Source organism: Fukomys damarensis, unplaced genomic scaffold (genome assembly GCF_012274545.1).
Source record: "Fukomys damarensis isolate Sample0158 unplaced genomic scaffold, DMR_v1.0_HiC HiC_scaffold_13, whole genome shotgun sequence".
NCBI lineage: Eukaryota > Metazoa > Chordata > Mammalia > Rodentia > Bathyergidae > Fukomys > Fukomys damarensis.
In genome coordinates, this window is record NW_022900925.1 from 36,833,646 (window position 1) to 36,845,524 (window position 11,879).

The 11,879-nt window shown below is 39.0% G+C and overlaps 1 protein-coding gene across 7 annotated transcripts in view; it reads right to left on the reverse strand.

Moving 5' to 3' along the window:
- Positions 1-11,879, reverse strand: part of Top2a (DNA topoisomerase II alpha) — a 31,876-nt gene that overhangs the window by 15,421 nt on the left and 4,576 nt on the right. For all 7 annotated transcript variants that reach the window (XM_010620001.3, XM_019206905.2, XM_010619998.3 and 4 more), the window contains exons 5-19: positions 11,360-11,505; positions 10,903-11,000; positions 10,505-10,717; positions 9,888-10,061; positions 9,629-9,730; positions 9,384-9,521; positions 7,978-8,116; positions 5,903-6,060; positions 5,219-5,344; positions 4,510-4,620; positions 3,884-3,989; positions 3,685-3,794; positions 3,360-3,452; positions 1,291-1,405; positions 1,066-1,187 (exon numbers count right to left, since the gene is read on the reverse strand). In XM_010620001.3, the coding sequence (XP_010618303.1) occupies positions 1,066-1,187; positions 1,291-1,405; positions 3,360-3,452; positions 3,685-3,794; positions 3,884-3,989; positions 4,510-4,620; positions 5,219-5,344; positions 5,903-6,060; positions 7,978-8,116; positions 9,384-9,521; positions 9,629-9,730; positions 9,888-10,061; positions 10,505-10,717; positions 10,903-11,000; positions 11,360-11,505 (1,951 nt within the window). The remainder of the gene's footprint in view (positions 1-1,065; positions 1,188-1,290; positions 1,406-3,359; positions 3,453-3,684; positions 3,795-3,883; positions 3,990-4,509; positions 4,621-5,218; positions 5,345-5,902; positions 6,061-7,977; positions 8,117-9,383; positions 9,522-9,628; positions 9,731-9,887; positions 10,062-10,504; positions 10,718-10,902; positions 11,001-11,359; positions 11,506-11,879) is intronic.

Below are 11,879 nucleotides of genomic sequence, written 5' to 3' on the forward strand. Positions count from 1 at the left end.
TGAGACAGGGTCTCACTATGTAGTTGAGACTGACCTGGAACTCACTATGTAGCCCAGGCTGGTCTTAAACTCACAGCGGTCCTCCTGCCTCAGCCTCCCGAGTGCTGAGATTACAGGTATACACCAGAAAAATTCCTGTTTTTCCTTTAGGGAAATGAAATATTTCCATGTCTGTCACAAGATGGGGCCCATTTCTGTTCTAGCATGCATCTCTTCATACTACAGTGTGTGTGTGCTGACCCTCTGGCTAAACTGTGATTATGCCTTGAAGGTAGGGAACATATTTTACATCAACTTTTACTTACCTGGTCTGTCTAGAAGGGTACATTCAGATTGGTGGGTGGTACAATGTAGGCATTTAACAAATGTAAGTCGGGTAAATACTTAAGAGGCCTTACCATATAGTGATTTAAAGCTGTAAATAGCACAACCATTACATTTAAATTTCCTAGGAACTTGCAGCTAATGGTTTTGTTTTGCTGTGGTACTGGAGAGGGAACTGAAGGCCTCCACACTGACCTACATCCCCAGCTCTTTTATTTTTCACTTTGAGGCAGGTTCTTGCTAAAGTCTTAAGTTGCCCAGGCTGGACTCTGATTTAGGACTCAGCCTCCCATCCCAAGTGCTGGGATTAGAGGCGTACGCCACCACACATGGCTGGCACTGTAGTTTTTACACATGGTTATTACTGAAAGTGAACAGTTCGGGATGAGTCCTCCTAGGCATTTGGCATTCAGTATGCTTCTGCCTTTTGCCCCACCTGGCAACAGACCCTGCACAGGCTTCAGTGTGTGTGCGCGTCACTGGTGTCATCGATCCCATACATGTGTGCAATACAGCTCACAACAAATAAACGTCACTAAATATAAATACAGGCCCAAATGTCAGCATCCCTGTAGGAACATCTTCTGTAAAACCGCAAGTGTTAGGTCAAAAAGCAAGCACATTTATCATCTGAGAAGAGTTTACCGAATTATTCTCTAGTTTAGATTTTGCTTCCTCTACTTGTACTACTACAGTTTCCACTTGCACCAAACGTGTGCGAACACCCCAGACCGTGCTCACCTCCCCGTGATGGTAGGAAGACATTTCTGCCACTGAGCCAGCCAGCTGGGCAACCTTCACCTCTCGCTTGTCATTCCGCTTAAAACAAGTAAACAGGACTTTTCTCTGACCCGGTTTCAAACCTTTAAATTGAAAGAAGGGAAAACAATTGCACTTTTAATTGAACTGTTTCTGAGCGTCAAGTTCCATTTCATAAAACAGAAAGAATATCTCCCTGGAACTCACCATCCACCATGGACGGGATAGATCTCTCGTTGTCGGAATTTGAGAACAGGATAAGTTCCTTGTTTATGAAGTCATTGTATGTCAGGTAAGTGGTAGTTTGCCCATACAAATAATCCTGAGGGACCCAAGCAAAGTATTACACATTCAGTTTAAAATTAAACACCAGTCTTAACAATGCTGAGCCCCAAAATAAAACAAACTGCAAAGAACTATTATTTCTTTAAAACTTTATTTTATGAAGAAAATGAATGAAATTTCCTAATAGTAAGAGAATAACAATAGTTAATACATTATGTATCATTATCTTCAAAGTAGTTACTTAATACAGCCAGACAAAACTGGATTCTCTTGCAGAGAAGAAACAGATAATAGCACAAAACATTCTTTTCTTTTTAAGTTTTATTGTTTTTCTTTTTTTTGAGACAGTCTCACTATGTAGTTCAGACTGGCCTCGAGCTCACAGCAATCCCCCTGCCATTCAGCCTCTCAAGTACTGGGATTACAGGCGTGCGCCACCACACCTAGCAAAATTTTCTTTTCAGTAAATATAACTATCATTTCTATGATTCTCACATTCCCCCAAAATACAATTAGGCAGAAGTATTTCATGTTTTAAAGACAAACCAAACAATTGCTGTACAGGTAGAAAATCAGTGCATCACCTTTATAAATATTTTTCAGGCCCAATACACTTACGGAGCAGTCCAGATAAAAATATAATCAGTCATGCATCATTTAATGATGGGGATAAATTCTGACAAATGCACTACTAGGCATAGTGAACATCATAATATGAGCTCATACACGCCTAGTGTTTACACAGGCTTCCATGCATATATACACATGCTCCTATGTTATTTATTAGGATTTGTTTGTTTTTGTCAGGGTCTCACTCTGTAATTCAGCCTGGCCATGGTGATCCTCCTGCCTCAGCCTCCCATGTGCTGGATTTACAGGTGTGCATCACCACACCCAGCATATTTTAAATGTTACAACTTACTACTGCTAGGGCCATGGTTAGAAAAAAAGTCAACATGACATTAAGTCAAGCACAAGGAAAAAGGATATCATCAAGAGACTTGGTAAACATTAGATGTAGGGGGCTACTACTAGCATAGAAATGTAACGTTTTACAATAAATTTAAAACAATTTAAAATAGTGACAATGCACACTATAAGGCACAGTGACCCAGTCTTGTACTTCCAACACCGAGGGAGGCTGAGGCAGGAGGATTGAAGGTTCAAGTCCCTCCTGGGAAATTTAGAGAGACCTTGTGTCAAAATTTAAAAAACACAGTAAAAGCTGGGGTAAAAGTTCAGTGGTAGGGTGGCAGTGGTAAGTGGGTTCACTCCCCCAGTACTGGGGGGGGGAGTGATAAAAGCAAATATATAATCCAGTAATCAGAAAAAAACAAAAAAACAGCACTATTTATTCTCATCACCAATTATATTATATATCACTATCAAGTATACTACACATTGAATTGTTCGCACTACACTTTTATATGACTGAAGTACAGCTGGGTATGGTGGCACACACCTGTAATCCCAGCACTCAGGAGGCTGAGGCAGGAGGATCGCTATGAGTTTGAGACCAGCCTGGGCTACAGAGTGAGTTCCAGGTTGGTCTCAACTACATAGTGAGACCCTGTCTCAAAAAACCAACCAACCAAACAAGCAAACAAAAAAAGACTGAAGTACAGCTGCTCTGTTCACACCAGAATCACCAGAAATACATATGTAACCCTTGCCCTGACTTTATGCTATGTGATTTTCCAGCTTCATTGTAACTTTAGGGGAGCGCTGTGGTATATGTGACCCAGTGTTGATGGTAACAATTATAGGGTGCCTGACTAGAGATTTTTTTCTTTGATACTGGAGGCTGAACCCAGGGACTTGTGCATGGTAGCCAAATGCTCTATCACTGGGCTATATTTATATTCCCCAGCCCTAAAATTATTTATTACATTAAATTTCACTGAAATCCTATTCAGCAAATTTAGTTTGCTACAATATAAATCCTATGTTGATCAAATAGCACATTTTGTGGGAAATATTAATATTTTTACCTCAGGAAGGCCAAGTAACTTCCGTTGTCTTCTATCTTCCATGAAATGAGTTAACCACTCCTTCCGATCATCTATCTGTTTTTTGCTAAAGGCCTAGAAATTAGAAGATGAAAAAGATGTCATTGGTACTACCTGTTCCAAAATATTTTTTCTATCAAAAACAAAAGTCTTGCTCCCTAAAATATTTGGTTCTTTTCTGTGATATGCCTAATAGAAACATTCTACTTGATAAAACACATGTAAAAATCTAAATGTGTCAACTGATTAGCTAAAGTAGTGATTTCAAAAATTAAGAATGTATACACAAAATACAACCCAAACTTACTAGGCTAATCGCAGCATCATCCTCAGGCCCAGAATATTTAAATTGGATCCGATGTCTTTTCATATCTGCAAAGTACTCCTTAGCTTCCTTTGATGTGCTGGTACCCAAACCTACAAAACCAAAACACCAAGTAACCCCAAGGACCCTTGTACAAATGACATATAAAACCGAGAACTTCCATGTGGGTTGCATTACAAACCTTTGTAATACTTGACTTTCCATTTTTTATGATTTGGGGTAGAACTCTTCCATTCTTCAAATTCAGGAAGGCTGTAGAATGCCATTTCTTGCTTATTTTTAGACACCTGTGGTAAAGAACATAGTTGTAGCTTTCACATGGGGAGTTCCCTGCCTCCTGCCACCCATCAGGGGGTTGTATTTATATCCAGGTTCACGAAGTGCTGGGGGCCCAGCCTGCAGACGGCCTTTCGCCTAATCCCTACTCCCTTTCTCCTCCAGATTACAGAGTGACGACTGCAGACCTTCACCGGCACAGCCCAGGAGCCACTTACATTATGCATCCTTGTTCCTTTCCTGCGCATGCCCTCTCACGAGACAATCCCGTTCAGCCTAGGCCCCGTGAGCCCCATGGCACTAGTTACCCTGCCTTCCTTCACTATAAAGAGCGCGCTGGACACCAGGCGGCATTAGCTCATCAGGCCCTGGTCCCACCTGGTCCCAGCTATCAAGAACAATCTTGGTCTCTTCGTCATGTTTTCTTCATCTCCCACCGCTCTCCCTGGCTTTGGACCCTACACTGTGTGGGTCTCAGCAGTGGAGTAGGGTCTTGGAATATTTATTTTTGCATCCCATAAACTGGCGTACCTTTACAATGGGAGTGATAAATTCCTCTAGAAAACAATGTCGTAGAAGAGAGGGCCAGTTGTGATGGATAAAATTAATCAGCAAGCCTTTGATGTGGGAACCATCTTGGTCCTAAAAAACATTGGAAATATCAAAGTACGAAAGAATTGCTAGGACTCAAAGAGTTATGATTTACTACAGGAACCTCACACCTGGCTCCCCTAATTTCAGTCTTCCTTCAGTGCCATGATCTACACTACAACTGCAATGTGATCTGTTTAAAACATGAATCTTAATCTTCCTTGGTATCTTAGGAAAATTAAAACATTCTTAAATAGCTGTAGATGAAAGTCAAACTCCACGGAGAAAGATTCAAATTCACCATATGCTTATTAATATAACTTTAATGTTTTTACACGAAACTTTCCTGGAAGTGTGATCTTCAGGCAGTGTTCAAAAAAATATCCCACTGGGTGTGTTCTGTTGTACCACATGAATTGTTTATTTTTTCTATCCCTGTAAAAACTGGCAGTAGAATTTTGATATTGTATTAAATCTATAGATCTCTTGGGGTAGTGTGGACATTTCAACATTAAAGTCTCCTAATTGATGAAGAAAAGAAAAAGCTATGATTGAATCTCACAAAATTTTTTTAAACAGGATCTAAAAAATAAAAAAAGACACGCTTAATTTAGTTCAATAGTCTAAAATATTTCCTAACAAATCTGACCTGATCAGTCATAATCATTATCTTTCCATAACGAAGCGTCTTCAATGAATCTTCGTCTTCATAGTTTTTCTTGTATTGAAGACCCACAATCTTGATGATGTTATTAATTTCAGCATTTTCCATGATCTGAAATGAACACATATGAAAAATGAGTAATGTTTTGTCTCTAAATGTGGAAAGAATAAAGAATAAAATAACATACGTTGGTCGGGGTTTCCTGAACTCTAGTATTGTGTATGATTAGACTGTCATTCTTTTTTCTTTTTCTTTTTTTGTGGTTCTGGGGATTGAACACAGGTCCTGCTACTGAGCTACAACCCCAACCCTTTTACAAATTTATTTTAAGATAAATTCTTGTTAAATTGCCCAGGCTGTATTTGAACTTAGGATCCTCCTGACTCAGCCTCCCGAATAGCTGGGATTACAGGAGTATACTACCATGCCTGTCAGTCTGCATTTTAATAAGACTGAAAGGTCTGTTAACATATGCCAGAAGTGCACACATTTAAAAATGTATTTACTTTGTGGTTCTCAGGGTAAAATTCACACACTCAGAACACCCAATTTCTTAAAGTACCAACACCTTCTCTAACAACGTCACAGTACCCAATGAGGAAATGAAATACAAGTGTGCAGCCTCACATTAGACTCGACTTGGATTCCCAACTGAGTTTTAAGTTCTACCTGTTTATGAGAAGCTTCTCGGACGTTGAGTATTTTTCCTCTAAGAGGGAAAACCCCGTATCTGTCTCTCCCAACCACGCCAAGGCCTGAAACAGCCAAAGTTTTGGCTGAGTCTCCCTCAGTCAGAATAAGTGTACACTCAGTGGAGTTTCGGCTTCCTGAAATAAAAATACACTAATTTTAGCACATCTGGTTCAACCTCAAATATACTAATTCAGACAATACTGCTAATAGCCTTGTGATAAAACACAATTTAGAATAAAATGGAGTCAATAAGATACATGCTTTAAAGCTCACAGTAAAGAAAAAGCTACAGTAGTTTTCCCTCATTCATGGCTCTACTTTCCATTTCATGGTCCAAAAATATTATAAATGGAAAATTCCAGAAATAAACAATTGGTCATTTTAGAATTGTGCAATGTTCTGAGTAGTCTGATGAAAGCTCACAAGGTCCCAACCGGGTCACGAATGGTTACTTTGTTCCCTGCGTCCATGCTGTGTGCTCTCTGTCAGTCACTGAGTAGCTGTCAGGGTTATCAGACTGACCGTTATCATCCCAGGGCTGGTGTTCAAACCACCTTCGTGTAACAGCCAAACGCTGCTGCACCGCCTTATCGCTTACTCACTTCCTGCACAAGCACTGTCAATCCCTCACAAGGAGCAAGGGTGTGCTATGACAGGCAGTGTGATCAAGGTATACAGTGAGTATGCAAATTGAAATGATTGCAGTAAGATACATCGCCATTCACTCCTTTCAAGATACTCCTCCTCACTTCCAACACACCCATCTCATCATGGTTGCCATTTCCGGAAGCAGTTCTGGAAGTCTCTCCTATCTTTAGGCTCAAAACAGTGAATGCTGCCGCCGCTCAGCGTCACCAACAGAAAGGCAGCTCCATACGAACATGAGGCCGTGACCTCATCGCCTTCTTCACCGGATCTGGCTCTTCCCCAAAGTCAAAACCACCGCGAAAGCGAACCACTCTGAATGGATGCAGGACATCAAGAGAAGCAGCACAACGAAGGACACTAATCAAGACTTCGAGAGCTACTTCAGAAAATGACAAGAGCTCAGTGTGCCCGTGTTTCCAACACTGAGAGGCTGAAGCAGGAAGACTGGCATGAGTTTAAGGCCGGCCTGGGCTAAACAGTCAGCTCAAGGTCAGCCAGAGCTACAAAGTAAGACCCTGCACTGCCCTTTGCCAAAAAGAAAAGGAAATAGCAAAAATGATGGGATTAAGTATTTTTGAAGCAAGGGAGAGTATTTTGAAAGGTATTAAGCTGCTACATCTTTTATAACTTTCCTTGCAATATATTGGGTTTTTTTTGAGACAGGGTCTCACTACGTAGTTGAGGCTGACCTGGAACTCACTATGTAGCCCAGGCTGGTCTCAAACTCACAGCGATCCTCCTGCCTCAGCCTCCAGAATGTTGGGATTATAGGCATGCACCACCATGCCAGGCTTACAATGTATTGTTAAATTGTTCATTTTTATTAGGTACTGTTGTTACTCTCTCACAGTGCTTGCATCACAGGTACGTGTGTCTAGGAACAACACAGTTCATGTAGAGTTGGTAGTAGTCAGTGTCAGGTATGGGCTGGGAGTTTTACAATTTTATCCCCTGAAGTCAAGGGAAGAATACTGTTTCAGTTTCTTAGATTAATTCCTCACAACATTTACAGTACTGCTACATATTCACTTGGTCACATTATATTGAAAATCTTTTTTTTAGGTAATACATCACTCTATATAAATATTCTTACTTTATATTCCCAAATAATTATTTCAGTATTACTTATAATGACCCCAAATTGAAAGTGATTTAAATATTTAACAACAGACAATTTATTTTTTTAACCAATTTATTGTACTGAATATTAAACCTCAAGGGAAAAATATCCATGGTATGCTTTTTTTTTTTTGGGTACTGGGGATTGAACTCAGGACCTTGCACTTGTGAGGCAGGCAGCAGAACCACTGAGCTAAATCCCCGGCCCTCCATGGTATGTTTTAATGAAAAAAAGAACTGAAGCACAAAATTCAAAGTTTGGAAACATTATTATAAATATGTACCTGCATCATTGGCATCATCAAGTTTGGGAATTCCCTTGATTCTGTTATGTTTTACAGCTGAACACTTCTTGTTTAACTGAACTTGGGCCTTAAACTTCACCCAGTTCAGTATGCTTTCAACAATACCACAGCCAATCGCCTGAAAACAAGATTCATATTAGAGAAGGATTCTTTCAGAAATCTAGAATAGAAATAAGCCCCCAGGAAAATAAAAATAATTCAAAGATTGAAAAAGAGCCAGGTGTGGTGGTGCACGCCTGTAATCCCAGCACTTGGGAGGCTGAGGGAGGAGGATCGCTGTGAGTTCGAGACCAGCCTGGGCTACATAGTGAGTTCCAGGTCAGTCTTAACTACATAGCGAGACCCTGACTCAAAAAAACAAAACAAAACAAAAAAAGATTGAAAAAGAGATAGAACAATAATTTCTGACTAAAGAGTGATACAGTAATTTCTGCATCTTCCTGCCTTCTCACCAGTAAGGCAGCTGGCTGCTTTTGGTTCATTCAGCAAACGTTTACTATTTTCCTATACTGTGCTGAGCTACTTGTTACAGAAACAGCTGAAAATTAGACAAGGTAATTGTCTTTAAGGAGTTCAAGGTATAACTTGGAAGGCAGAAATAAGATAAAAAATGACAGAGTATGATGAGAGTCATGATTAAATGGTAACAACATGGGTTCAATGTTACGTTGGAACCAGCTTAGCTGAGGAGATGGGTAGATGGTAAATGTTTTCCTGAGGAAATGGAATTCAGACTGTTCCTGAGTGTAAGTCACTGAAAGATTTCAAGAGGCCGGAGACAAAAATGTGTGCTTTGGGCTGGGGATTTAGCTCAATGGCACTGCGCCTGCCTTGCAACCACAAGGTCCTGAGTTTGATCCCCGGTACCAAAAAAGGATAAATAAAATAAAAATTAAAACGCGTGCTTTGTAACACAAAAATGTTGCCCAAGACTACTGCAAAGAAAGGACTGACACAATGCGAAGGTTAAGAACCTATTACAGTAATCCAGCAGAGAGAGTGGTGGAGGATCAAAGGCATTCAAGAGATGATCCTGTTGTTAGAGGAAGGACTCCCGCACCTTTTTGTTTATACAATGCAGTGGCTGGTTGGGTGTTGTTTTTTTTAACTAGGAAGGAAATATTTTAGTTTAATGGGGACTATGGGTCAGTGAGTATGTTGGTAACAAATTCAGTTTGCACGCACTTAGAAAATATAGGTATATTGGTGGTAAGAAAGCCTCTGCGTAAGGTTAGAGGTAAAAAGCTATTTTTTTTTTTTACTTCCTTTTCAGATTGGAAAAACTCAAAGTATAGTGTGGGAGGAAATCTATTTCTGCAGAGCTGAAAACGGCAATGGAAAATAAAGTCAGGTGTTTCTATTTTTATTTCCCTTGAAGTACTCACAGCTTTGATGAATTTTTCACTTAATTGGCATGTTGATCCAAAGCTCTTGGCTTGTAAAGTCATGTTTTCTTTTGTCTGAGAGTCAAAAGTTGGGTTTTCAATTAAGGCATTCACAAAAATCCACATGTGATTTTTCACCTGCAAGAAGAGTTGTTGATATAAAGTCACTAAAAATCCTTCATGCTGTATTTATAATTTTTCTTCTGCCTTGACTTTAGAAAAAGAAAAGTGCTAAAATACCATACCTGATGTGCTTTTACTGCAACACCACCCTTGTTCTTCTTCTTTACTACATCAACAAGTTTGGTCACAATCTGGTCAGCTACATAATCAACATGTCTGCCACCCTGGTGAAGAAGAAAAACTGTTAACCTCAGTATCCTCAGGACTGCAACAATAATAATCAAATAGTTAAAATGCATTCAGCTTCTTTACACCAAGGTAGCCAAATATCTGTCTATTTATTGTGTACATTAACAACATTAAGAACACTTATAAATTTACCTTCGAAGTGGCAATGCTATTGACGAAGCTAATCTGCTGGAAGCCTTTTTCACTCATTGTTAAACACACCTCCCATCTGTGGTTAACTTGCTCATGTATGACTTTCAATGGGTTGCCAGTTTCATCTAACTTGTCCTTTAAATACATATCCACATAACTACGGAATCCTTTTACCTGTAAAGGAATTGAAGGTAATGGTATTTTACAAAGCTATAAAAAAGTAGAGTTAAAGGCTGGGGATGTAGCTCAGTGGCACCGTGCCTGCCGGACAAGCACAAGGTCCCGAGTTCAATCCCCAGTACCAAAAAAAAAAAGTTAATAGACCATGAGGATTTTTCAAAACCAATGAAATAATGTTCACTAATGGGCTAAGAGAATGGTCATTAAGGAAGGGCACAGAGTATTTTTTTAAGGTGTTAAATTTGAGAAAGTGATTCCTTCTGTGTGTTTAAAATGATCTGGTTAAAAATGTATTCCATTCTCTTTTCAGAAACCTATCTAAGATATGATAAGGAAAAAATTGGGAGGGGAAAAATAAAAATCTTTTTTTTCCCCTCAGTTTTGCATTTGACAATGATCACAAATTCCCTTACGTCCACAGCCAGAGAAATACTCACCGGCAACTTGTTTCCATTAAGAAAGACTTTGACGTCTTTAGTGGACCCAGCAATATCATAGGCTCTTCTAACCATCAGTGCAACAATATCTTTGTCCAGGCTTTGCATTTTAAACTTAGACAAATCGGGCTGGAAGGTGATACATGTATAATCTTCTCCACTAAAGGGCCTGAGTTCCATCTCACCAGCCCTCCCCATGTTATCCCTCCATGTCTATGGAAGTAAAGAACAGAAAACATGAAAAACTCATTTTATGAACTGGAACTAAGTGCATCAGTCCTGAAAAATAATCTAGTATATGGCAAGAGTAACATCCCATGATTTAATGACTTAAATTAAATTAAACCTACCATTAATGTCATTATAGATGGCTGTACACGAGAGACCTATTTACTTGCCTGTTTGAACATTTTCTTGTATTCTTTACTTGCTGTTTCCACAGTAAATTTGGTACTGAATATGTTACACAATTTGGCTCCATAGCCATTTCGTCCACCTGGGCAAACAAATTTAAAACACCATTTTATTATAATTTCATTGACAGCTTTATTTTTTAATCATGGTAAAGTTAATTCAATTATAAAGGGTTATTCTTATATTCTTAACCCTCATATCAGATAGTCTTTTTTTATTTTATTTTATTTTTTTGGAGTGAGTCTCGCTATGCAATTCAAGCTGGACTTCAACTCACTATGTAGCCCAGGCTAGCTACAAACTTAAAGCGATTCTCCTGCCTCAGCCTCCTGCATGCTGGAATTACAGGAGCATCCCATCATGCCCAGTTGTAGATAATCATTTCAAAGATGTGTTTTCTTCAGCAATAAGTATGTTCTTTATTTTCCCTCAATACTCTACCTGTTACTTTCTTTTCATCATCGTCATAGTTACTAGAAGTTAAGAGCTGACCAAATATGAGAGCTGGGACATACACCTTCTCGACTTTGTGTTCAACGACAGGAATTCCTTTTCCATTATTCCATATGCTAATTAAATTGTTTTCTCTAAGAAAAGATTGAAAATTCTATGTAAAACAAATGTTAAACTAATGCTTAACATGAAAAAAACCTCTTATATATCATTATTTCTAAAAAATATAAACTTGCAAGTCTCAATTTCAGTATGATTTGTTCACACATGCCTCCTGAAATTGCGTGGGAATAACCTTTCCCACTACACTTAGTTCCTAACACTCATGGGGTAGGAGCTGAGGGTGGGGTGGGGGAAACCTTTTCCAACACCTGTGTAGACAACCGATAATGTTGAAAAAACATGAAATTTTAAAATGTTAGGATAAACAAAGGGAAATGAATTATGGCTGGTGGAAAAAAATGGAAACAATATTATTATACCATTTTTTTTTTTTTTTTTTTTTTTT